Source organism: Blastomyces gilchristii (assembly GCF_000003855.2).
Source record: "Blastomyces gilchristii SLH14081 genomic scaffold supercont1.11, whole genome shotgun sequence".
NCBI classification, from domain to species: domain Eukaryota; kingdom Fungi; phylum Ascomycota; class Eurotiomycetes; order Onygenales; family Ajellomycetaceae; genus Blastomyces; species Blastomyces gilchristii.
Window position 1 is genome coordinate 1,744,845 of NW_003101672.1, and position 23,016 is coordinate 1,767,860.

The 23,016-nt window shown below is 47.5% G+C and overlaps 7 protein-coding genes across 7 annotated transcripts; 3 read left to right on the forward strand and 4 right to left on the reverse strand.

Annotated features, from left to right (window-relative positions):
- Positions 1 to 4: 4 nt before the first annotated feature.
- BDBG_05726 (HbrB protein) lies at positions 5 to 3,484 on the forward strand. Its single transcript, XM_002624172.2, has one exon. It carries the CDS (start codon positions 206 to 208, stop codon positions 2,732 to 2,734), a length of 2,529 nt encoding a protein of 842 aa, XP_002624218.1. The 5' UTR covers positions 5 to 205; the 3' UTR covers positions 2,735 to 3,484.
- A 1,315-nt stretch (positions 3,485 to 4,799) lies between these two features.
- BDBG_05727 (uncharacterized protein) lies at positions 4,800 to 5,851 on the forward strand (the record flags this gene model as incomplete). The annotated part of the gene is made up of 3 exons (XM_002624173.2): positions 4,800 to 4,943; positions 5,081 to 5,461; positions 5,580 to 5,851. The coding sequence occupies 3 exons, from the start codon at positions 4,800 to 4,802 to the stop codon at positions 5,781 to 5,783; spliced, it is 729 nt and encodes a 242-aa protein (XP_002624219.1). The 3' UTR covers positions 5,784 to 5,851.
- Positions 5,852 to 7,358: 1,507 nt separating this feature from the next.
- Positions 7,359 to 13,165, forward strand: BDBG_05729 (AAA family ATPase). The gene is made up of 5 exons (XM_002624175.2): positions 7,359 to 8,211; positions 8,607 to 9,432; positions 9,510 to 9,590; positions 9,675 to 11,578; positions 11,667 to 13,165. The coding sequence occupies exons 2-5, from the start codon at positions 8,622 to 8,624 to the stop codon at positions 11,823 to 11,825; spliced, it is 2,955 nt and encodes a 984-aa protein (XP_002624221.1). The 5' UTR covers positions 7,359 to 8,211; positions 8,607 to 8,621; the 3' UTR covers positions 11,826 to 13,165.
- BDBG_05730 (malate dehydrogenase, mitochondrial) lies at positions 12,493 to 15,163 on the reverse strand. Its single transcript, XM_002624176.2, has 5 exons — positions 14,843 to 15,163; positions 14,643 to 14,760; positions 14,336 to 14,485; positions 14,152 to 14,246; positions 12,493 to 14,064 (listed from the first exon to the last, which is right to left on the reverse strand). The coding sequence occupies exons 1-5, from the start codon at positions 14,906 to 14,908 to the stop codon at positions 13,471 to 13,473; spliced, it is 1,023 nt and encodes a 340-aa protein (XP_002624222.1). The 5' UTR covers positions 14,909 to 15,163; the 3' UTR covers positions 12,493 to 13,470.
- Positions 15,164 to 15,796: 633 nt separating this feature from the next.
- On the reverse strand, positions 15,797 to 18,222 carry BDBG_05731 (isopenicillin-N N-acyltransferase). Its single transcript, XM_031722290.1, has 4 exons — positions 17,887 to 18,222; positions 17,712 to 17,811; positions 17,460 to 17,641; positions 15,797 to 17,346 (listed from the first exon to the last, which is right to left on the reverse strand). The coding sequence occupies exons 1-4, from the start codon at positions 17,887 to 17,889 to the stop codon at positions 16,882 to 16,884; spliced, it is 750 nt and encodes a 249-aa protein (XP_031579134.1). The 5' UTR covers positions 17,890 to 18,222; the 3' UTR covers positions 15,797 to 16,881.
- Positions 18,223 to 18,890: 668 nt separating this feature from the next.
- On the reverse strand, positions 18,891 to 20,212 carry BDBG_05732 (uncharacterized protein; the record flags this gene model as incomplete). Its single annotated transcript, XM_031722291.1, has 4 exons — positions 18,891 to 19,432; positions 19,655 to 19,809; positions 19,990 to 20,064; positions 20,151 to 20,212. 4 exons carry the CDS (start codon positions 20,210 to 20,212, stop codon positions 18,996 to 18,998), a joined length of 729 nt encoding a protein of 242 aa, XP_031579135.1. The 3' UTR covers positions 18,891 to 18,995.
- Positions 20,213 to 20,530: 318 nt separating this feature from the next.
- BDBG_05733 (pyruvate dehydrogenase E2 component (dihydrolipoamide acetyltransferase)) lies at positions 20,531 to 22,914 on the reverse strand. The gene is made up of 4 exons (XM_002624179.2): positions 22,649 to 22,914; positions 22,522 to 22,571; positions 22,193 to 22,416; positions 20,531 to 22,089 (listed from the first exon to the last, which is right to left on the reverse strand). Exons 1-4 carry the CDS (start codon positions 22,759 to 22,761, stop codon positions 21,007 to 21,009), a joined length of 1,470 nt encoding a protein of 489 aa, XP_002624225.1. The 5' UTR covers positions 22,762 to 22,914; the 3' UTR covers positions 20,531 to 21,006.
- Between the last annotated feature and the right edge of the window lie 102 nt (positions 22,915 to 23,016).

A 23,016-nucleotide genomic window follows, 5' to 3' on the forward strand; every position in this document is an offset into this window, starting at 1 on the left:
TTCCAGCCAGTTGGGCGGGAACTCGCCCTGACACCTCCAGCTAAATGCCGATACTTATATGTGAATACGGTGCAGTAGTGTTATGAGAGCGCGGCCCAATGCTCCCTCTATTTCTCTGTCATCTATTATCACTCGTCTGGGTGCGAGTGTCCTGAGCGATCATAGCAACCAACCCAACTGACTTCGCATCGCCTGTCTGCCCACCATGAGCAACCGAAGCCCTGTTCTACGCCGTGCAGATGTGAGCTTTCCTGTACCACCAGAGTCTCCCGATTGCGTTGCAGCAACCGATCATTCTGCACGGCCAAGTTCCTCCAGCAGCGATGCTTCCTCGACTTCCTCCAATGTCGCCTCCCTCAGCAGACCCAAGCGCGCCCTATACCGTGTGAAACCTCAGGTGTCTAGCCCTCGAATACCGTCAGCAAGCACCAATAACAGCAACGCTTCTCTCCCAAATTTTTCGCGTCCGTCAGCGCCTCAGATGCCACCAAACAATCCCTTAGCCCATAAAGCGCTACCTCTGCCTCCGCCTCAGGAACTCCAAAAACACAGACCTCGTCAGCACTCACAGGGGTTTTTTGAACCATCTCTTCCCACCGCCTCATTATCCGAACAAACTCCCGTTACTATGACGAACTTATCCGCCTCTCAAATAGCTGCCCAAGCTGCTATGCAACACCAGGCAAGTTCACATCACTTGCGGAACCGGTCGCAACCAAGCAAGGTACCTCAGGATAATGTAGCCAAAAAAGGTTCCAAAGATCATTCCCATCAGGTTTCCCCAGGACACCAGCAATACTCGAATGGGGTGGTTGGAGGCCGTGTCCTCGCAGCAACAACTGCTGCGAACGTTGCATTTCCCCGAACTCCGGGCTTCGCGCCCTCGTCAACGAATGTCGACCATGAGAGTGGGCATAAGCAAAAGGGGGAGAAGTCTAAGATGAAGATTTTTTCAAAACCGAAACATATTGGCCTATCAAGAGACAAGGATGGGGACAAACACAAGTCTACACCATCCCCAAACAATCATCTTCCCCTTCCAGGCCCCAGTGGCTTGTCACGAATGGTGAATGCCTCTACGACAAGCCTTAACGAATCTTCCACTTCTGCCAGCTCCTCGATGTACAACCTAGCAAATTCCTCTGCAACTACGGTAGTGCTTGCAGACCGACCAGCCACAGGTGAAAGGGAGAAGGATAGGGAGAAAGACAAGACACATAAACATCACTTTTTATCACGGCAAAAGCTAAAATTAAAGGACAAAGATGACCATTTCAATCTACCACTTTCCTCTGCATCAAGTAATTCGAAACCTTTAGATCCTAGCGCTCCTCAGTCACTCTACTCCTTCACTCCTCAATCTCCGTCGACAGCGTCCTTCGCCAAATCGAAAAGTGGGCTCGACCTACGACACGGAGGTCGGGCTCTACGAGAGAAAAAGAAGGAAGAAAAAGCCTCTGCCGCCGCTGCTCACGATATTGGACATCGAGACATGGATGATCGGGTGACTAATGGAGCAGTTGGAGCTAGTTCTTCGTCTGTTCATAGCGGTCCCATTTCACTTGGAAACACAGCTCCGAGTGTATACGGCGGAGAGTCATCTTTAAAAGAAACTTTGCAAGGGTTCGGGCTTCACAACATGGCTCCGGAAGATGCATGGGACTTTTTAAAGGCGAAGCTTTTGGTCCTATTCGAAGGAGAAGATGTTCGCATTGCTCTAGAGGATCTAAACAAACTTGTTTCGATCCATATACAACGATGCGTGCGAAAACATATCCCCTCTGTTATCGTGGAAGATTTGCGTGACCTGCTACAAATGGGCTTTAGTTCCTTAAGCCACTCGCTTCATTCTGTCCCTGACGAACGCGTTGTTCCGCATCTCGTCCAGATGTGGCTATTGGTGTTCGGCGGGGTACTTCCTTTCATCCAAGCTGTCTTTCTACCTCTAGACCTGGAGTTTAAAGGCCGCGGCTCAATCATGACTTCTCGTGAAGCGAAAGAGTTTTGGGGCGCACTACCCAACGGCGAAGCCTCGAATAGATCCATGGGTGATGAGCTCGATGTTCGCACCATCGTCCTCATCTCCTTCCGCGACAATGTCATCCTCCCCCGCTATGAAATTTTGAAAGCAACATTCTCGCGCCTCAGCCTTGAAAGTATCCATGTGAATGTCAGCGCGCTCAGCACGACCCCGAACAGCCGTCCAAGCACCGCATCAGCACTCGACTCCGGGTTTGGAAGTTACAACTCCCAATCTTCCACCCTCCTCAACACCACCGCTGGTAGTTTCTCCTCTGACTCCATCGCCGCCTCCATGTCCCGCAGTCGCGCTGCATCCAACACCTCTAACCCCGAATACGTCACCCCATCATCATTTACATCCATGTCCCCACCGCAAAACTCCATACTCAATCCAACCCTACAAGCGTTCCCCTCGCGCACTACATCCAATTCCGCAGACACATCTCATCTCATCACCGAAACCGTTGGCCGCATGCTCCAATGCATCAGCGTGCTAGCCAGCGTACAGACAGAGGACGACGCGCAGAAGAAGATAGAAACTCTCAGCAAGGCGCTCAAGCACAACTGGCTTGGCCGGGGACGGACGGGCCGGGACCGTCGAGGTTTTGTGGGTACTAAGATCCGCCCTGTAGTACCGCGGAAGGATAGTGACGATACCTCGACTAGCTTTACCCCTACTGATAACGAGAGTGACGATGGTGGCAAGCTATGAGATGGGGGGAACTGTGTGCAGTAGACGTTGGGGAATACCTTTTTTCTTTTTTATCTTTTTCTGTTTTTTTATTTCTTTTTCTTCTTTGGTCTCCTTATGTACGTTCTGCCGGGCAGCGTACGGATATCGGAAGCGGAAGGCGCCATGAATGATGGAAATGACAATGTGTATGGAAATAGCATCTACGCCTATTTTGTTTTTGATTTTTTGCCATCTGGATGCCGGGATGGGGGTTGTTCAATGAGTGCGGTGCATGATTTTTTTCTTCTGGTTGATTCGACATTTGCCATATATTATATACCCTTTGCCTTGGGCTGCGTGGGTGTTTTTCACATCTATTTGGAATTTTGCAGGTAGTCTTCGACCTCTTCGCTTTTTTTTTTTTTTTTTTTTTTTTTTTTTCCTAACCTTTCTTTTTTTACAATTTCTACATTTCTATTAATGTGTTTTATGACATGAATACACTATGTGCTTTTATTGACAGTTAATCCGCTGGTTATTATCTGACGTGAGCTTTCTTGAGTGTTTGATCGAGAGGTCTTTTAGCCATCATTTGGCCGCTGACCGGTATAAACACACAGATCCATACTTACTCTTAACAGTAGCAATCGCACATTCCATTTTCTTTTTGCCGTCTTTCCTTTCCTTTCCTTTCTTTTCCAATGACATAAAAGGCAGATAATCGCTTCATGAGGCATTTATAAGGATTAGTTAGAGCTTATATCCCTTCGCGGGGGAGCTAATCATGATATCGATATACTATACCACCATATCGTCTCTTCCTGCCATGTATGGATCCAGTGCCTCGTACCCGCAAAATTTCGCCTCAATGCCGTGAAATGACCATGGAATCAGCTTGGGTGAAAGAAAAGGGGGTGTATGCGTATCTACATAACAAGCCTTGTTCTGCTCAAGACACTCAAGAAGAACCAGTATCCCGTATCCTAAACGAATCGAATCACGAGCAGCATTAGTCCACTTTATATACGCTCCATCTATCAAGCTTGTAAATCAGTAAATAACCTTCGTGGGTATCAAGGTGAGGTTTGCAGGTCATAGCGATAGGTAGGTAAACGGCTACAGAGAACTGGGCAACTGGTCCGGTCTTGTTAACTAACGGCTTTAAAGACTGGAAGGGATATTATATGGATACGACCGGAAGAAGGGACGGGAGGGACGGAGGAGTGATATATATGAAAAGGGCTGATGATCAACAAGGGGGAAACTGAATTGTTGAAAGTAGCAGCTTGGGAAGAGAAAAGGCGAGTGTTGAAAATAAAAGCTTGTGATGAGAGGTAGATGTAATGGAACTGATAATGAACCAGGAGCACTTGCAGAAAATCATTTCAGCTGGACACGAAGTCTTTTTTTCTTGCTTTCCTCACATATTCCACTTCTATAGAGAAATTCTGTAGTTTTGTTGCTTTTCAGTTTTGAGAGCTTCATTGTAAGTGAGAGACTGCTGTCTACATCAACACTGAAGCAGCTGGTGGTGGGAAGATGTTGTGTTATTGCTGAAACATCTCAGAAATATCAAGATCTCAGCTGCAATTGCTTGTGCACAGAGCATATTAACAGCTACCACACAATTAAAGTGCAGTGGAGAGTTTATTATCCAAAACACTTAGCAAGCAAGTGAGAGCTGAAGGCAGGTCATGCTCTGTTCTTAACAGGGTGAGACTGACATCCAACAGAATCCACTCATCTCTCCTTTCTTTCTAACTCTCTTCCTCTTTCTTCACCTCTCTCCATCTTCTTCATTGTCAACTCTTTTTGAATCTTGCTCTTCTCTTGCTTTCTTTTACCTCCCACACTCACTGCATTGTCCCAACCACAACAATACATCGCTGGACTGATTGTCAAAGCTCGAAGCCAAGCTGCTCCTTGATCCTCATAACTTCGTTATCGGTTAGATTCTCTTTTCTTTCTCCTTCATCAGGAACCCTCAACAACCACAACAACCCTCCAATCTCACTGACATCCACCACAATAACTCATAAAGCTTTCTTGAGATAGCTTCTACTGTTTCTGTAGTCGAAGCACTCATTTTGCCAGACGACGCACAATGTCTGATTTCACCCCCCTCAATAAGGTTGAGAAAATGAAGTTCGAAGATACTTCTGGTGCCGAAACCATCGGTGACACCGCGGAGGGAATCAAACAACAGGACCCCGAAAATGGTAACCCAGCAAACGGCAACTGTGAAAATGTAAGTTTTACATAACAAAATGCAACACCCCAATCACACCAGTAGCACAGAGTACCTGGGTTCCAAATCTCCATGTCTTCATGTTTCAGTTTCGCGAATAGCCTCGCTAACCCCCCTCCCCCCCATCTCTCCTCTAGGAAACCAAAGCAAATGGGAATACTGCAGCTACACCACGCAAACGTGCGCGAAAAGCAGGTGCTAAAAAGACCAACAGTGGTGAAGGCGAGGAGGGTCAAGATGAATCTCCAACCAAGAAACAACGCACTCCAGGCAAGGGAGGCAGAGGGGCCGCATCTGGAGAGAAGCCGAAAGTTGGAGCGCGCGCTATGCCTACCTCATACGAGAATGCAAGTCCCGAAGACAAAATGCTGCTTCGCATGAAGGATGAGGAGAACAGATCCTGGGCTGAGATCCGCCAGGCCTGGGAAGATATTACCGGGGAGAAGGTTGGAGGGAGTACTCTCTGTACTCGCTATGCTCGTATCAAGGCCAACTTTATCGATTTCACGCCGGAGGATGTATGTGTTCCAACTCCTTCGACCCCTTCCTTAATTATATTTGTTTTGAGTGTTGCAAAATGGTTGCAACCGATAGCAAAATATAATATTTCTCATTACTTATTGGGGCATTATATAGGAGGAGCTCCTGCTCCGCTTTAAGCAGGAGATCGAGGAGAAATTCGAAAACGACAAATGGCGTAGTGTTTCTGAGGCCATTGACGCTGCTGGGGGGAAAAAGTATCCGCCTGCCGCTGTGCAGAAGCGGTTCAAGATATTGAGCAAGAACTTGTCCAGAATGGAAATCGGGCAGAAGGTTAATGACGCGGAGGACTCCTCATAACTGTCACAAGACGGCATCTCTCCAACATTTCTTCAGTCCGTGGAATGGGTCTAGTGATGGAACCGAAGTTTGAACGTGCTTGGCTTTCCTGTCCTTTTTCTTTTTTTCTTTCCTTTTTTTATTCTCTCGTCCTGGATATCTTCCGGACTGCAACCTTTGCAACTGGGTGTTAGCTTCTATGAGAGGAGGAAATGGGATACGGTATATGATGAGGGTTCAATGGTTATTTATTTGGTGCATCGGTAGCTTGCGCAATGGGCATCAGTGAAAATGGATCTCACCCTTCCATCCTTCTGTTTCTGTGACAGAAAATATGAGATTTGAAAATTTGCGTAACACCACCACTTCGGTTGAAAGGGTTTCTTCTCCCATCAAGAAAAAAAAATAATGATAATAAAAATAAAAATATGATTTGTACTCCCCTCATTCGCTGCTCAACTGGCAGCGCTTTTCGAACTCTCGTCAAATATCAAGAGAACCAATCTGCTCTTTGGTCAAAAAAACGGAGTTCAAAAGACAACTGACTTGAAAGGGCAATGTATGCCATGTAGTGCCAGGAGTCGATCTTCCGGCTGTCTTGGTGGTAGCATGGGCCGATACTTCACCGCCGCTCATTTGTTCGAGCCCGACAAGACAAGATCCATGCATGCATCGGCAGACAATCGACCTGCATCGGATGCCGATCAGATTGGTTCTGGCATGGCCGAGAGCGCAGGAGGTTAAATTAATCAGCCAGAGATGCGTTGCCAGCAAACCTAGTCTGTAGTTTAGTTAGAGCAAACCCATCCTACCCGAACACATCATATACCTAGGCCTAATAAAAAGTTTTAAAACAACCAAAAAGAGGCGACATTTCAATCGTCCCCGGGAGAGCAGAATATCTTGGTTTTCTTTTTCTTTTCTTTTCTTTTCTTTTCCCATTTCCTTGTCCTGATTTGTTGATCAGAAAGGAAACCGCCTTTCGCATGTGCTAAATATGGACATACGCGTCTCCGCACATTTGAAAAAACTGGAATGGTTAGATAGATCTTGTATATCCCCTTCCTGCCCGTGGAAGATTGAAACAGCACGGGGAGTACTGCAGCCATGGTATGGTACGGTGTAAGCGTGGTCCGGCCACAAGCGACCGCAAAATACGGATATATATGGAACAGGAATATTCTTGCAGGACAGCGGGATTGGATTGGGATTGAGATGAGAGAAGAGGAAGGGATGGGTTCATGGGAGATTCTCGAGTGGTGTTGGGAATCTTGCACAGCATTAGTGTTGTATAACGGTTGTGGGAGAAACAAGATGTGATTTCGCTGTCGCAGGCGGTCTCTGATGGTCAATTCGGGAGTAACCTGAGTGTGTGGTATGTTGCCCGTCACCGTCACAATTGCTGCTGGGGAATGTGACAAGCGCATAGCCTGAGGATATGGGGATATACCGATGTGATAGAGGCGGAATTGTCGAGGACTGACCCTTGGGTTGAGGTTGAGATGGGAGTTGCCAAATCGGGGTTTTTGCCCTAACCGAAGGAGCCTCAATCCATGGAAGACAAAATCGCCAGACAGATAACTACAGAGTAGAATGGTGATTGATTGACAGTGATTGACATTAATTGGCTCGAAGCAGGGCAGGAGGATGAGCTGCCGATATTTCAGGTTTATCGTTTTGCATCTCAATTATTTCCGTTGCACACAGCACAGATTATTGGCGTCATGGTAGGTAACTAGGTACTCCCATGTCACCTACTTGTACCAGCTTAGTGGACCAGCAGCCTCACGGTACCTCCTCGTGACACGCTAGTACATCCATCCATGGTCTATGGTCCATTGCTCCACTCGCCCTACGCAATAGCAACAGCAACTTTGCAACAAATCAACTCCATTTAGCATTCATCATTCATAGGATATGATATGGTGGCTAGCAAAGGATGGACAGGGCGAAGTATTTTCGAATTATTGGCGGGAATCTAGCGCAGCCTCGCCTCTATTATGTCTGTCTAACGGGGCCAAGTCGAGTTCTGGTCCGCAGCCACTCACTCAGCGCGCATTGGTTATGCTTGAAGCTTCCCGGCATTCGTCCACCCAGCGCCACTCACTTGCAGCGATTCGGCCCTGTCCAGTGTCCACTACTAACTTACTACCGTCACTACTGTCCATGCGCTCGCTGGCTCTGGTCTTGGTCCTTGCGCATCATCCCATCGTCGTCGTCCCTTTTTCCCCGAACCAGCTCTCCCCGACACCCAAATCTACCACAATTCTTCCAACTTCTCCCCAGGCAACCGCTGCCGCTTGACAATTCACCTCCCGCTGCTGACGCAGCCTTTGGTTCTGTGCTTTTTCCCTGTGCCTCATTGAGTCATTCTTGTTGTTGGGCTGCCGTCGTCGCTGCTGCCTTGATGCTCGCGGACGCCAGACAGACATACATATAAAGAGAATAGGTGCGTTCGCGTGGAAATTTCTCAGGAAATTCAGTTTCCTATTTATTGGCTCACGGCATCCTGCCGCATTCCTCCACCTCATCTGCTACTTCTTGGGTGATTCCGGAAGTTGTTTGCTGTTGTCGTTCTATCTATCTATCCATCTCCTTAGCTACATTTGTCTCTTCTTCTTCACCGCTCTCTTCCGCAAGTATATATATATATATATATATATTATTAAGGTTAGATCCTCCGCCAACAAACGACTACATTAAACTGTCAGATTTCCATCTCTCTCTTCCGCCGTGACTTTGCTGTTCAGTTGCCCTCTCGATTTTTCTTACTCACTCATATAATACCTTGCGCGATCCGTCTGTTCTATCTCCTCATTCCTTGCTCTCTGACTGTCACTCCAGCTCTTGGCTCTTTAGATGCCGGGCCTTCCAATAAAAGAGCAATCTACAAAAATCCCCGACCTATTATCCCCCTCGACCTCCGGTATAACGCAGAAATCCAGCTCTGACACAGATTCCCGCGATCCCAGCATCACCCCCGTCTTCACTCCCGCCTCCCCTTCCCCTTCAGGCTCTCCCCGACAGGCAGATAACATCCAAGACGAGATATTATTGTCCACAATGGCCGATCAGGTAGCTACTTCGTCCGGTAAAGCCGATGCTACGGAGACGAAACAAGAAGTGGAAAGTTCCCCAGTGGCAACCTCCACAACGACAGAGCTAAAGTCGTCTCCGCCAGCTCCAGACTCTGCTCCGAAGAAAACGTCCTGCAAAAAGCATACCAACGTAAAGTCCAAGGCTCAGAAGAAGCAAAAGGACAAGAAGAAATCGAAGAAGGGGATGGATTCGTCGAGCAGTGAGAGTGACAGTTCATCTTCATCAAGCTCTAGTTCCTCGTCTTCGGACTCTTCAGACTCAGACTCGGAATCGCCTAACTTGGATTCTCACAAAAAGAAGAAGAAACGCGCCAAGGAGAAGGAGAGGAAGAAAGCTAAGGCCCGCAAGCAAGTGGCCTCTACGAGTGAGGACGAGTCGGAAAGCGAAGAGGAGGAATCGGAAATAGAGGACAAGCCTACCAAGAAGCAGAAAAGGGCCAGAGCCAAAAAGAAGGCCAGGAAAGCCCGAAAATCTCAGGATGATGAAACCGATGATGAAAGTGATGTTGAGGCTTTGGAAGAGCAGCTCCGAGCTACGCAGCAAAAGCTAGCGGCCCTCCGTTTGAAGCAGAGTAAGAACTGCCCACAAATACTCCTTCGTGTAAGACAGGTTCCTGGTAGGGAGCCGCCAACACTAACTCTTGCCTAGCTTCACAACGTAATCAACTCCAGAATAAGTCCAAAAAGCGAAAGCGTGCGTCGAAGGTTGCTTTCAAGCGTGTGGACGAACGTAAGGTCCCCCATATCCTCTGCCACCACTCCCAACAATGCTTGTTGATTACATGCTAACACATTATCAATAACAAAAATACAGTTTGGGATGACACCATACATAATTACAAGCTAACGGAAACTGTGGACGATCCTGACGCAAACGAGTGGGACCAGTATATTTTTACTGTCCGTCGCAAATTTGACTGGGAGAATAAATACACGGAAACTGTAGTAGATATCAAGAGCAAACCTCTGCGTGAGGCCCTGGCCCACGTCATGGACGGTGTAAAGGGTGTTTCGTTAGTGCAGGAGACCCCTGTTGTTGACCCTAATATGCTGTTTTTGTACCTGGAAGAGTCTCGGGAGTACATCAAGGAGTTGAAGGCTCTCGCGAAATCGGAGAAGAAGAAGAGAGCCAAGCGGCTAGCTGCGACAAAATGCGCTCACTTGAAGGTCTTGGTGAAATATCTTGACAACGACTACGCCGAAACGAAAAAAACACTGTATCCCCTCCTCGAGTCGAACATGATTACCTTTGATCTTCTATGGGCCCTTTTCAAGCCGAACACCGTTGCCTACACTCCGACTTATTCCAATCCCGATGAGCCTCGTGCTTTCAAAATCGAATACGCTTCCAAGGAAAGCTCTTTCATGAAGGGACAGTGGTATGATATTGAAGGCCGCTATCTCGAGTACGATGGAAAGTCATTCGGCATGGGCACCATGTCTGTTGAGGTTGAGTCATTCAAGGGGTCCCGCAAGATTTCGACCCTTGCTTGCTATCCATTGAAATACCATCGAGACCCAGAAGGTTTGAAAGCGAAGCTCGTGGAACGTGGCAAAAAATTCGTGACACTCCAGGGTGTGAATTACCGTTTCCACAAGGGTATGGCTTTCTACAAGAAGAGGAGATCGATAATCAAGGTTAATATCAACGGGCGGGTCATGGTTGATCCAGCTATTCACCGTCGAATTAATCCAAACTATCCTATCAGCACCGTGAAACCAAAAGACCCGGACTTGATCGACGAATCTGACTGTGAAAGCGGATCGGATGATTGTTGCTGTTGTGCCGGGTCTAGATCGGAATCAGATCACGAATCTAAGGACGATAGGCCCAAATTGAGACTCAAATTGGTCGAAGATGCATGCGGGAACCCATGTATCGTCGAGGTTGAGTGTGATGAGGACGGCGATGAAATTGTCAAAGAAGACCTTGACAAGATTGCCGGTAAGGACCAGGCAGGTGGGAAATTTGAATTTTCCGACGAGGAACTCTTGATCGCAAGCCCTGTCGTTCTCGGGTTTGCTTTCAGCGAGAAACTCTGGTTGGAATTCACTGTTTCTGGCATCAAAGACATCGAGTGGAATTCGGGCGCTTTCGACTCCCTGGTCCTCCCCGACAATCAGAAATCGATTGTCAAAGCGCTCGTGGAATCCCACACCTTCCACGCCGCTGAAAATATCGACGATGTGATTCAGGGTAAGGGCAAGGGCCTTGTAGCAGTTCTCCACGGCCCACCGGGTACAGGTAAAACTCTCACAGCAGAAGGCATCGCAGAACTCCTTATGCGCCCGCTCTACATGGTTAGCGCCGGCGAACTGGGCACGGATTCACGAACTCTGGAAGGGGAGCTGAACAAGATTCTGGACATCGCACATTCATGGGGTGCCGTACTACTCCTCGACGAGGCGGACGTATTCCTTGAAAAGCGCACCATCCACGACATCCACCGCAACGCGCTCGTCAGCATCTTCCTGCGCCTCCTCGAATACTTCCAGGGGATCTTATTCCTGACCACTAATCGTGTCGAGACCTTTGATGATGCGTTCCAGTCACGGATTCACGTTGCGCTCCGATATGGCGACCTGACGCTCAAGGCCAAGCGGACTGTATGGAAGATGTTCCTCGATAGAGTTAGGGTTAAGGATGGGGTGACAGTTGTCCCGTTCACGGAGGCGGATTATGACTCTCTCGCTAGACATAACTTGAATGGTAGACAGGTAAAGTTTTCAATATTATTTCTTTTCATCCAAACTTTCAAATGTGTACATGTTATAGCTAACATCAACGATTCCGTCCGGCAAACAGATCAAAAATTCCGTCCGCACAGCTCAGGCGCTCGCCCTGAACGAAAATACCCCTCTCTCCATGGAACATATCTCCCGCGTCCTTGATGTAGCAGAAACGTTCGACCAGGACCTTAAAGGCGGAACGGGCTACATCGATGCCATGCGAAGCTATACATAAAATACCAATCAGCTTTCTTCTCGCGCATTCCTTGTCAATACCCGGCTTTTTCGCTCTAATCTCTCCGTTTGCTTCTCCGAATGAAATCATTGGTAATATTTTGTCTATTTCCGTATTTCCGTCTGCTACATCAGGTTTGTAACAACTAATTTTTGGCATATTTTCTTGCTTTCGTATCTTCTTTTTGCCTGAAGTTTAAATTTTTTTATTTCGAAACATTTCATGACTTCTTAAAATTTTGTGGCGAATGTGAAGATGGATAAAGTGTCCCTTTTTTTTTTTTTTTTTTTTTCACCCCAGTTTTTAATTTATGGTTTCGATCTTGGAAACATCTTGCTTTTTAACACTTCGTTTTTAATCCGATCTTGGCCCCCTTTCTCCCTACTCACTCTCCGTCTGACCATACCATACCATACCCTATATCATGATTATGATATGATAATGACCCCTTAGTTGCCCTGTCTACGTTTCCCGCTCCCCCGATGTTGATTCATAGATCGCGTAGCTGCCCCGTCTTGCTTCTGTTCCCAAAACTTGTTGTTTATTCCCTCGCCTCTTCCTCCAAGCCCTCTTCGGCTCCATCAAACACTCCGCTCCGCTCCGCTTCCCAGTAACAAAAGACAAAAACACCAAGGAAGATAAACGAGACAAAGAAAAGACAACAAGAGCGAAATAGAACCCATTTACTTTTTTTTCCTCCTAATATCGTCTGGGAAATGTCACCCGTAATAAAAACGTATATTTAAATATCTTTGCCATTATCTGTTTCTACAATATCTACTTTGATATCTCCTATGACGATTTGAATATAACACATATATGTCTTCGTTTTTCCCATCCCATCCATCCATCCATCCCTTCCTCACCCCTATTTTTAGTTCTAATTTTCACGGCCACTGGGTCTCTCTTATCTAATTTTGAACAATGGCTCTTTTTTTCTGGATTTTTTTCTTTCTTTCCCATTTTTGCCCCCTTTCTTCCAACTACAACACCATCCAATTAATTACAACACATATCCATCTACCCATGATCTTCGATATTAAGCGAAGCACCTACAGCAGCAAGTAGAAAAGAAGACAGGACAAAGAGGGCCCGCATTATTTTCATAGGAATATGAATACATATATATACAGAGAAATATATTTTCAGACGATGCGTAAACGTCACACACACGCACACACACACAAAACCTGCCACATCCACCCTAAGGAACGGAACATATTCTCACTCGCTGAAGAAGTTCTAATCGCTAAAACACACCAGATCTAAGGAAATAGAAAAGAACTGAGAAAGGAATGTTTTCCATTTAAATGGCCAGTAAAAAATAAAAAAGAAAGAAAGAAGAGAGAAATAATGTTTGAAATTCATCAACCAGTTTTTCCTTCATTTTTTCTCTTCCTAATTGATTTGAATTTTTAAAAAGCCTTTTATTAAAATTGTTATTTTATTTTATCTTTTTAGAGGGTGGTGTACAGTTGGGGCAGAGGGGGCCGAGGTTTAGAAGCGTCTAATGTAGAAGGGGACGAGAGAGAGAGAGAGAGGGAGGGAGAGAGAGAGAGAGAGAGAGAGAGAGAGTAAAGTGAGAAACTAGGGTGACAGGTATTAAAAAATAAAAGTAAAATAAAAAACATTCACATTCCATCGTTTATGGGTTGTTCTTAACGAACTCAACACCCTTGGCAATATTCTTCTTCAGATCAACCAGGCAGGCATCAACGAGCTTCTGCTCGTGCGCGGAGACCTTGCCGATGGGCAGGATCTCCTCGACACCATTAGGTCCGAGGCGGACGTTGGAGGCGAAGAAGTTGACGCCCTGGTCCTTGTAGAGCGGGCTCTCGACGAAGGTGGGCTCGACGACGTCTTTGACGCCTTGGGAGGCCTTGAGCAGGCTCTCGGCGAACCGGGCACCGGCCATGGCCATGGAGAGGGTGGCGGAGCCAGCGCCGTCCTTAGCCTTGACGACTTCGTCGCCACCGAATTGGATGCGGTTGACGAGGGCGTCGAGCTTCTCGCCGGAGATGTCGGGGTGGTTGGATTGGGAGATTAGAGGGACGATGGTGACGCCGGAGTGGCCACCGACGACGGTGACGTTCTCGTTGGCGGGGTCGGTGCCCTTGACTTGGGAGATGAAGCGGGACGCACGGACGACGTCAAGGGTGGTGACGCCGAAAAGGCGCTTGGGGTTGTAGACGTTTCTGGCCTTGAAGACCTCCGCGACGATTGGGACGGTGGAGTTGACCTGGCGGAAAATTCGGGGTTAGAACTACCAATCCCTCGCGGAAGGGGAATATTACCGCATGGTGGGTAAGGGAGATTAGATACGTACGGGGTTAGAGATGACGAGGATGTTGGCATTGGGAGAAGCTTCAGCAGCAGCCTTGGCCAAGTCACGGACGATGGAGGCGTTGGTGTTGAATAGATCTAACAAGGCCGAGGAGCGGTCAATATCAACATTTGTATCAGAAGGAAGTAGTGGTTCCTGTTGTCGTTGTGCTGAGGAAATATCATACCGTCACGGGTCATGCCAGGCTTGCGAGGAACACCAGCGGGGATGAGGACGATTTCAGCATCCTTCAGGGCCTCCCGAAGACCAGAGGGAGTAGGGTCATAGCCGGTAACGGTGCTGTTTGTGTTGATGTGGCTAAGATCCGCGGCAACACCTAGACAGACGCAAACAAAAAAGTAAGACAAAAGCACATCAGCACGTGTTTCCATTCAATGTTTTGCCATGGATTGGGTTATGATCTTATGAAATCCCCAGCATTGAATTTTCTCCTTTATAGAGCCAATTGGGTGGTGTTTGGTGTTCAGTCATACCTGGTCCTCCCCGGATATCGTACAGAGCAAGCTGGGTAACGCGAGGATTAAGTTTCATCAACAGCGACAATGGCTGGCCAATGCCACCAGCAGCACCGAGGACAGTGACTTTAGAAGACTATTTTAACCAGAAAAACAGGTTGTTAGCATCGAGTTCTTTCCTGAGACTCCAGCGTGGATATAGTAGACAGGCGATTTACCTGTTGCGCAGAGACGGAGAAAGCTCGGCGCTGGGCAAAGCCAAAAGCTCTTCGTGCGGCAAACATTGTGGCTGTAGGGTAGGAAATATAGGATATTAAGAACGAAGAAGGCGATTGAGGCGGGGGTGGGTAGAAGCAGGAAGCAAGAAGCAAGAAGCGGTGGAGTTGGAGACGTGTGAAGTAAAGATGAAGCTGAAGCTGGCGTTGAAGATAAAAGAAAAATGTTGCAGAAAAGTTGCCGGGACTGCGGCTGCATCGGCAGGTGGATTAGGTAAGCAGCAACGTTTCCTCGGCCGGATTGGGAAAGAGTCAGGACACAGGAGCATTGCATCTATAGATATATATATATCTATACCTATATAGCTATCTATATCCAGCGTGTCAAAAGCTATATATTACCCTGTGAGTTCCCCACACTGTTCATGTGAGAGTCTCATAGTTATGTTTATGTCTCTTACAACCACTGCTTCCAATACACGCATTCCCCAATCACTGGCCTTGTCAACCAACGACATCCTACACTCGATTCTAAAGAAAACGTTACCCTCTGGCACAGGGCACAGGTTCATTCGAACATCCTCTCAGCGAGGGGATCAAGCTAAATATTGAGCTCTACCTTGAAACCATGCTCACTCTCCCCTGCGTTCGGGGTATTATCCTGCGAAAGCTCTACACCTGGCCACGATGTCTAGGGTGATCTGCTTCTGATCCCAGGCAGGGCTTTTGATGAAAACCCGGCAGAAGCTATTCACCCTTGTTCGTTGTGCATGCATGATAAAGCCCCTGTTCTGGTGTGCTTGGTTCGGAGCAGTAGAAATCCCCTACTAGGCCCTCGAGCTCTATCTAATACATCGTGACGTCCTTTGTCTGTTCAAGAAGCTCGACGTGGTATATTTCTACAAAAAGGTATTTGCCAGGCAGAGATTCAAAACTATTAACTAGGCATATGAACGCCTGCAAGTTTAGATTCGCTATACCGTTTCCCCGAAGAATATTGGCAGCTATTCTCTCTTATTTGAGTTCGTAATGAATTTCCGCCGAGACAACATCACTCAGATATATCCCCGAATCCAACTAAACCCAGCACAGGACAACAACACAAGGCACGAAAAGAAAATAAAAAAATATGCCTCAACAGCCATACGAAGTACTGCACGGAAAACCCAAGCCTTCTTTCCCCCCTTTTCGCAACACTCCGTAAAACAATCGTTCATCGGATGCGTCGATCTCCAGCACTCCATGTCATTGGCGGTATGGTAGTACTTGTATCCATGTTGGGAACTGTCCCTTTCCATTGCTGGGAGAGCCCTTGTAGCAGAAGTAGCAGGACGAGTCGGATGAGTCGGCGATGACGCTGGCGCTGAGAGTCAGGAGAGCCAGGGTTGTGGGATTGCGACGAGCATTGTTGGAGGTTTGGTGGATATTTCTTATTTTTATTGATTTAATTGAACTGGGTGATGGAGGGAAGCTTTTGAAGTGGGTTTTCTTGTTGTTTTCTTCTTTTTTTCTAGCGGTGTTGGCTGGGAATGGAGGCCCTGTTGCCGTCGTCATTTCAGGGGGTTTACTGGGTAAAAGTACTGTATAGGGGACTGGGGAACGCATCCTCCAGAATGGACCGCAAGGTGTATTCTGAGTTGCGCTCGTCCAAATCTCCCGGGATCGCCAGTGAAAATTCGAAAAGATACATGGTTAGGATAGAGGAGATATGGGGATTCATCTGGGTCCGTCTCCTTTGGGCGTACTAGCCATTAGTATAGCAAGGGAAGTAGGCAAGGGCGGAAGCATCTGAGCAAAGACGCGAAATGCAAAAAGTGACTGATAACTACATGCGTTACATTACCCATGCCGAGTACCAAACTAAACCGCAAAAATAGGAAAAAATAGAAATAGAGAGCATCAGAAAATCACAACGTAGACAAAGCCTTCAAACCATCCACTGATACCCGATCCATGGACGTATACATACACATACATACATACATACATACATATATGAATCTTAGAAAAATAAAAAGCAACAAACCAGCAAAAATCCCCCTTCACGTCAAAAAATGCAGAACCGCCCAACAAAACAAGAAAAAAACAACAACCCCTCCCCAAAATATCCATTTATCCTGCTTCGCCCGCCGCTCAATCGTCCGTATCGTATCCCCGCTTACCCCGAGCGTATTCCCAACGCTATATAACCGCCGCTGCGTCCCCTTGAGTATCTCCCGCTGCTGCCCGAGGTCACCCAGCACCGCCCGGCCCCTGTCGAGAAACTCGTCTAGCTGTATGTTGGTGTTGGAAAAGAAGGATTGTTCGCGTAGGACTTGGTCTTCGCGTGCGTAGTTTGTTGGGCCGCCGCCGAAGCCGCTGGTACTCGGCGAGGAGCGGTGGTGCGGGTAGTTTGGGTTGGAGAAGGGGGAGGATTGGGGGAGGTTGGATTGGGCGTAGGGGTTTTCGGGGGTAGCTGCGTGGTGGGGGCGGCGGCCGAGGAGTTCGTTGCGGTTTGATATGGATTGCTGTTTGTTGGTTGAGTTGGTTAGTTGAGTTGATAGGATGTAAGTGCGCAGTACTGTTTAATATTATATTGATGGATAGATGGGTGGATATATATCCACAGTTTAGTACGTACAGCATCCTCGCGCTCTTTCCTTAGCCGGTCGAACAATTGCCTGTAATCTGCCAGCTCGGTGCGGAAGTTCTTCAACCGTTCGAAGGCCAGTTCCTGCTTGGCCGGGATGAGTTCTTGTTTGGAGAGAGAGGAGTAGTCGTCGATTGTGCGGGAGAAAGACGTGAGGGAGGCGGATATTTGGCCTGATCCACAGGCAGTATATAGTCAGTACGTTGGATATTCATGGAGGGAGAGGTAAGGCTTTGTCCGAACCTTGCACGGCGGGGGATGTTGTTGTAGGAGCTTCGGCAAAGGCCTCCAGATCGCGGCGGAGCGCAGAGGACTGCTTTAGCGCCGCGTTGAATAACGAGTTCTGAAATATATTAAAAAAATATGAGTTTCTAAGAGTAAATAAATGAGGAAATTTGAGATACAACGGGATACTGACCATGGTGCTTGAAATCGTAGATAGGGGACGATACTAGATAACTAGAAGCTCTGTGCGGTATATTTATGAGGTGTTGGCGGCAAAATCGGGAGGTGAATCCAAGGACAAATGAAGGTATGGGGTTTGCTAGAGTAGTCTCAATTGAGCTGATGGGTGTTCATGACAGTGGCCAAGATGGTATATGATAGAAGGGGCAATCTGCGTAAATGAGCCTGTCCATAGTCACAATGTGGTTTTTCTGATCTGCAAACTGTCCACTTGCATCATCGCCAAAACAATGGAATTAATATTCTGACCCTCTTCACCGCTTTCATATCTTTATGTCGAACGGGGCAACTCCTGGCCTTGACTTTGGACATCTCGAGGAAAGATAACTCCAATGAACCTCTCGGTCTACAATTTGGGTTGACTTCCATGCCCCTATTATTTCCGTCTTCCTCTTTCTAAACTACCAGCGCTTCAGAAAATGCCTGGTCGATGAGATACAAGCTCTCAGAATTCCAATAAAAAAATACAGCTACAATCAGATTTCCCCCTTTCAATATGTGATGGGACATAACGATAAATATATTAAACAAGTAACGGCCATAAATATACAAGTGTATGTACATGTATACGCATGTGCATCCGAGGCCTTTTGTCTAAATATTCCCCCCCTTTTCTGGGACTGGGTAACCAATTGATACACATGCATTTTATCTGGAGCCAAAGTGAAAGCAATACATGCAGCAATGATAACAGGAAATCACCCAGATGGTACAACTCATTGTTTAGGAAAGGAAATGTTTGGAAGAAAGAATTAGAAGAAGGCAAACCACAATAACGAAGTCAGTGATCCAAATCCCCAAACCCTCCTTGCCTGTACTAACTCCAGTACATGAAAAGAAAGCAGAAAGAAGACGAAATAGAAGCGATCGGGCAAGATAGGAGATATTTGTGCATATGGGTAATACGTGCTTCAAGACGGCTGATATAGGCCAAAAAGCCGCGCATTTCACTTTGGTGGATACTTATTCTGCAAGAACCATCTACACAAACAACTCCAGTCAGCACGACTCAAAGACGGGGAAAAGAAAACTAAGAAATTGAAAGTCAAAAACATAAAAGACTCACTTGCTAACAAAATAATCCACAGCCCCAACCGCACCCACCGCACCAGACCAAACTCCCACAACGCGCCACGTCAACGAACCCTGAGCATGCTTCTGATATGCGCCAAACCCCAGCCCAGCACCCGCAACAGCGATCAACAACGCATTTCCCAAAACGACCGGATTCGACTTGTTACGGGCGAGACACGACTTGGCTGCGACTGCTTTGTTCTTCGTTGCTTTCGCTTTCCCCTTGGAGTGTCTTGCTGCGTGACGCTTGGCTTCTGTTTCGGCTTCTTCGCGCCGCTTTTTCTCCTCGTGCTCGCGCTCGATGCGCTCGGCTTGGGTGTTTGTCTTTACGCGCTGGGATTCGTAGGTGGGGGGAACGGAGGAGACATGCGGGGAGTCGACGTCGATTAGGGAGGTTGTTGCTGGCTCTGCTTCGGTGACTTCGACTTGACGGGGTTGGGGGGCGGCGCTGATTTTGCGGGTATTGGGTTAGTTGGATGTATATATTTTGTTTTTTTTTTTTGTGGTAGGTTGGTTCAGGTGGGTTCATATCGTGTGAGAAGTGTGTTTAAGTTAACTTACGCCTATCTAGTTGTTAGTATATATATATCTATATATGTGCATGCATGAAGGAGTAGACCACTGTCGTTAGCAGATGAATGACGTACCTCTTCGGGAGATTGTCGAGCACCGTGCGAGACTGCTTTCGCGTAAGACATCTTCGAGGTTGTAGTATCCAGTTTGTCGTTTAAAAGTGATGAGCGTGATGAGGGAGGTACTGGATGCCTTCGAGATCGGGGAATTTGTATAAATAGGCAGGGAGCTATTAGGTTTATTGTCAGCTGTCTGTGTGACTTGGAGGGAAAGATGAGCTATATAGCTGCTGATATAGGTATGTGGCTTAAGTCGGATGAGAGATGACAGCAGTCCTGTTTCGTACCTGGCAGATGGGATAGTAGGGATCAGGGGTAAACCTGGTGGGAGAGGAGAGGGTAGGATGTACTTATTCAAAATGACGATGAATCCGGAATATGTCTCTGCCCATGTGACTTTGACTGACTTCGAACTTTGAGTGTGACTATGCTATGAGAGGGGATGGGGGGTCTTTGATAGGCATGAGGATGCTGAGGGGAGAAATTGATGAGCAAAGTAGGACCTACGTACCCAAGGTATATATCCTGCAGTCTTTGTAGCAGATGTACTTCCTCAGAGCTGCTATTTTGCATTTTGATGAATTATCTCTCGTTACGGCTTCCATGGAAAGGAGAGGAGTGTCATGACGTCATGGTCACGGGCTGTTAAAAACTGCGAAAAAATCACCACCCGGAAAAAATATTATGTCATGGGTTCAGTGGATACACAATTGCGGATACTGCCAGTTTGTAGCTGTATGGGCGATGACGAACGGACGGTAAATATATTTCCACAAGCACATGCGTCACAATCATGTACTGTACACACCTCAAATGAGAATGATGGGCTGTTGATTCACGCTATTGCAAATATAACAGATATGCGAAATTAGTGGACGAGAGTAGGAGGGGTGGGAATTGAAGCTATTACTTTTATATTCGTAGAATGAAAAGTTTTGACAGGGTAGATACGCGACTTGGATTTTCTAAAGAACTGAGTAACTTAGGTATTTGGGGGTAGAAGAATTCTTTTCGCTGCATACTGTAAATAGTGGCACAAAGGTAGATCGGGAGATAACTAGGGAGGTATGGTGGGGGAAAAAAGGGGAAGGTAGAGGAAAGAACTGAAAATAATGAAAGAACGCAAGGGGAAAGGATAGGTAGGGGAAATATGGTCAAGAATACATTTTTGGTACACGCTGGAATTCCAGATAAGAGGTATGGAGCGTTGTTTCGGTTGTTGTAAGAGAAAGGGGGAAGAGAAACAAGTTTTCTGTGCTGTGTCCACTCGTGACAGATCAGCTACCCACTTCAATCATTGAACTTGAGTCGCTAGCCAAATTTCTAAAAAATTAAAATAAAAAGAGGGGTAAGTGGGATTTATTTGTTTAGAGAAGTAGCTCGAGCGGGTTCTCCACAATATTCTTCAGCTCCCTCATGAACTCAGCTCCCACCACCCCGTCAACAACCTTATGGTCGAAGCTGCCAGTCACCACAATCTGGTCATCCCATTTCACAGACGCGGCGCTGCCCTCGTCCTCACCCTCCACGGGCACTGCTACCTTGCGCGTCGTACCCACGGCTAGAATTGCGGCTTGCGGCGGGTTGATGACGGCGGTGAAACGCTCAACGGCGGGATTCATACCCATGTTGCTAATCGTGAAGGTGCCGCCGAGGTATTCCTCGGGCATCAACTTGTTCTCGCGCGCGCGCTTGCTTAGGTCTTTGATTTGGCTGGAGATGCTGGATAGGCCGAGGGTCTCGACGCTCTTGACGATGGGTGTGACGAGGCCGACGGGCGTTGCAACCGCGACGCTGATGTCTGCCGTCTTGTGCTGGCGGATGGTCACCTGGCCGTTTTCCTCGATCCAGCGCGAGTTTACGGCAGGCACTTTTAAGAGAGCGGCCGCACAGGCTTTGACGAGGAAGTCGTTGACGGATAGCTTGTATTTACCATCCGCGGAGGCATTGAGGGCCTTGCGCAGCTTGAGAAGTTTGCTAACGGAAAGGGTTGATGTTACGAAGTAGTGTGGGCTTTCTCTGACGGATTGAACAAGACGGTTTGCAATGGTTTTGCGCATGGACGTGGCAGGGATATCTTCATAAGCTGGACCGGCCGCAGCAGCGCCGCTGGGCTGATATTTCTCGATATCTTGTTTTGTAACTCGCCCACCAGGACCAGTACCCTTGACATCCTTGAGCGGCACGCCCCGCTCCAAAGCTAGAGCCTTCACTGCGGGAGCAATAAATGGCACTCTGTCAAGACTTGATTGTAATCTCTCACCAGTCGACTCTGGTTCCTGAGCTACAGGTTTCGATTCTTCGGTTGTGGGGGCGGGTTTGGATTCGGGTTCCTTTGGTTGTGCTGGTTCATTCTCCGCAGCTGGTGCTTTCTCACCACCAGCGTCTCCTAGCGAGAAGGACTCGAAAGATGAAATATCAGTCCCCTCTTCGACCATGACGGCAATCGGCTGTGGAGAATATTAGTTTCCGGATATAATGTCTACCCCGAGGTGAAAGAGAAACAAAGGAAAGATATTGCGCTCTTGCATAATATCACAAAAACACACTTACATTACCAACCGCAACATCTCTCTCACCGGCTTCCTTCAGAATTTTTGCCAAAACCCCTTCTTCTTGAAATTCGAAATCCATCTGGGCTTTGTCTGTTTCGATCTCCACTAGTACATCACCGGGAGCAAGGACGTCTCCAACCTTTTTCTGCCACGCCCCGATATTACCCGCAGTCATTGTTGGGGATAGCGCAGGCATGCTAATAATTGTATGTGGGGGGTAGGCTGATACAGAAAACACAAGAAATCCATATTAGTAACAATAATCCAATGGAAATTTGCGATCAATATATATACATATATATATATGATTTCGTCACGCTGGCTTACATTTGGAGGCATAGTATCTGGCAAGGGCCGCATAGGCCGGTAATTGTGGTCTATAACGGGGAGAGAAGCGAACAATCAGAAACCAGTTCAAGGCACACAATCATAATTGATAGGCACTGGAACATACCGGACAGCATCGCGGAGGCGATACAGATGCCGTGATTCCCGTATACCGGTGGATGCGGTTCTGGACAATAAAGAGCGGCAAGAAGCAGACCGCGACATGACGGTGGCAGCCATCTTGAGCTATGGAAAAGGGAGGGCAGCGAAGAGGGCAATTGAGCGCCCCAGAGTCACAATGGAATGAGGAACGAGGTTAAGAATCTCGTGGCACAGAGATACAGAGAGAGCGAGTGAGCGTGGGTGTTGGGGTGGGTGTAGTCAGCAACGGCGGTGGTGCGTTTTGTTGAGCTTGAGCTTCCGCCAGGGTCCACAAGGGGTTTAGTGTGGCTCGGCGTTCCTTCGACCACCGCAGTTACAAGAACGGCTAGACTG

What these genes read in the sequence shown, in the direction of transcription:
- BDBG_05733 (XM_002624179.2), bottom strand. Translation starts at nt 22,761, where the DNA reads ATGGCTGCCACCGTCATGTCGCGGTCTGCTTCTTGCCGCTCTTTATTG. An exon ending in CGCCTCCGCGATGCTGTCCG is followed by an intron (nt 22,572 to 22,648) that starts GTATGTTCCAGT and finishes TCCCCGTTATAG; the next exon opens with ACCACAATTACCGGCCTATG. An exon ending in CAGATACTATGCCTCCAAAT is followed by an intron (nt 22,417 to 22,521) that starts GTAAGCCAGCGT and finishes TTTCTGTATCAG; the next exon opens with CCTACCCCCCACATACAATT.
- BDBG_05726 (XM_002624172.2), top strand. Translation starts at nt 206, where the DNA reads ATGAGCAACCGAAGCCCTGTTCTACGCCGTGCAGATGTGAGCTTTCCT.
- BDBG_05730 (XM_002624176.2), bottom strand. Translation starts at nt 14,908, where the DNA reads ATGTTTGCCGCACGAAGAGCTTTTGGCTTTGCCCAGCGCCGAGCTTTC. An exon ending in TCTCCGTCTCTGCGCAACAG is followed by an intron (nt 14,761 to 14,842) that starts GTAAATCGCCTG and finishes TGGTTAAAATAG; the next exon opens with TCTTCTAAAGTCACTGTCCT. An exon ending in GCCTGGCATGACCCGTGACG is followed by an intron (nt 14,247 to 14,335) that starts GTATGATATTTC and finishes CGGCCTTGTTAG; the next exon opens with ATCTATTCAACACCAACGCC.
- BDBG_05731 (XM_031722290.1), bottom strand. An exon ending in AACATCCCCCGCCGTGCAAG is followed by an intron (nt 17,642 to 17,711) that starts GTTCGGACAAAG and finishes CCTGTGGATCAG; the next exon opens with GCCAAATATCCGCCTCCCTC. An exon ending in GGAAAGAGCGCGAGGATGCT is followed by an intron (nt 17,347 to 17,459) that starts GTACGTACTAAA and finishes ACCAACAAACAG; the next exon opens with CAATCCATATCAAACCGCAA.
- BDBG_05729 (XM_002624175.2), top strand. Translation starts at nt 8,622, where the DNA reads ATGCCGGGCCTTCCAATAAAAGAGCAATCTACAAAAATCCCCGACCTA. An exon ending in GGCCCTCCGTTTGAAGCAGA is followed by an intron (nt 9,433 to 9,509) that starts GTAAGAACTGCC and finishes ACTCTTGCCTAG; the next exon opens with CTTCACAACGTAATCAACTC. An exon ending in ATAACTTGAATGGTAGACAG is followed by an intron (nt 11,579 to 11,666) that starts GTAAAGTTTTCA and finishes TCCGGCAAACAG; the next exon opens with ATCAAAAATTCCGTCCGCAC.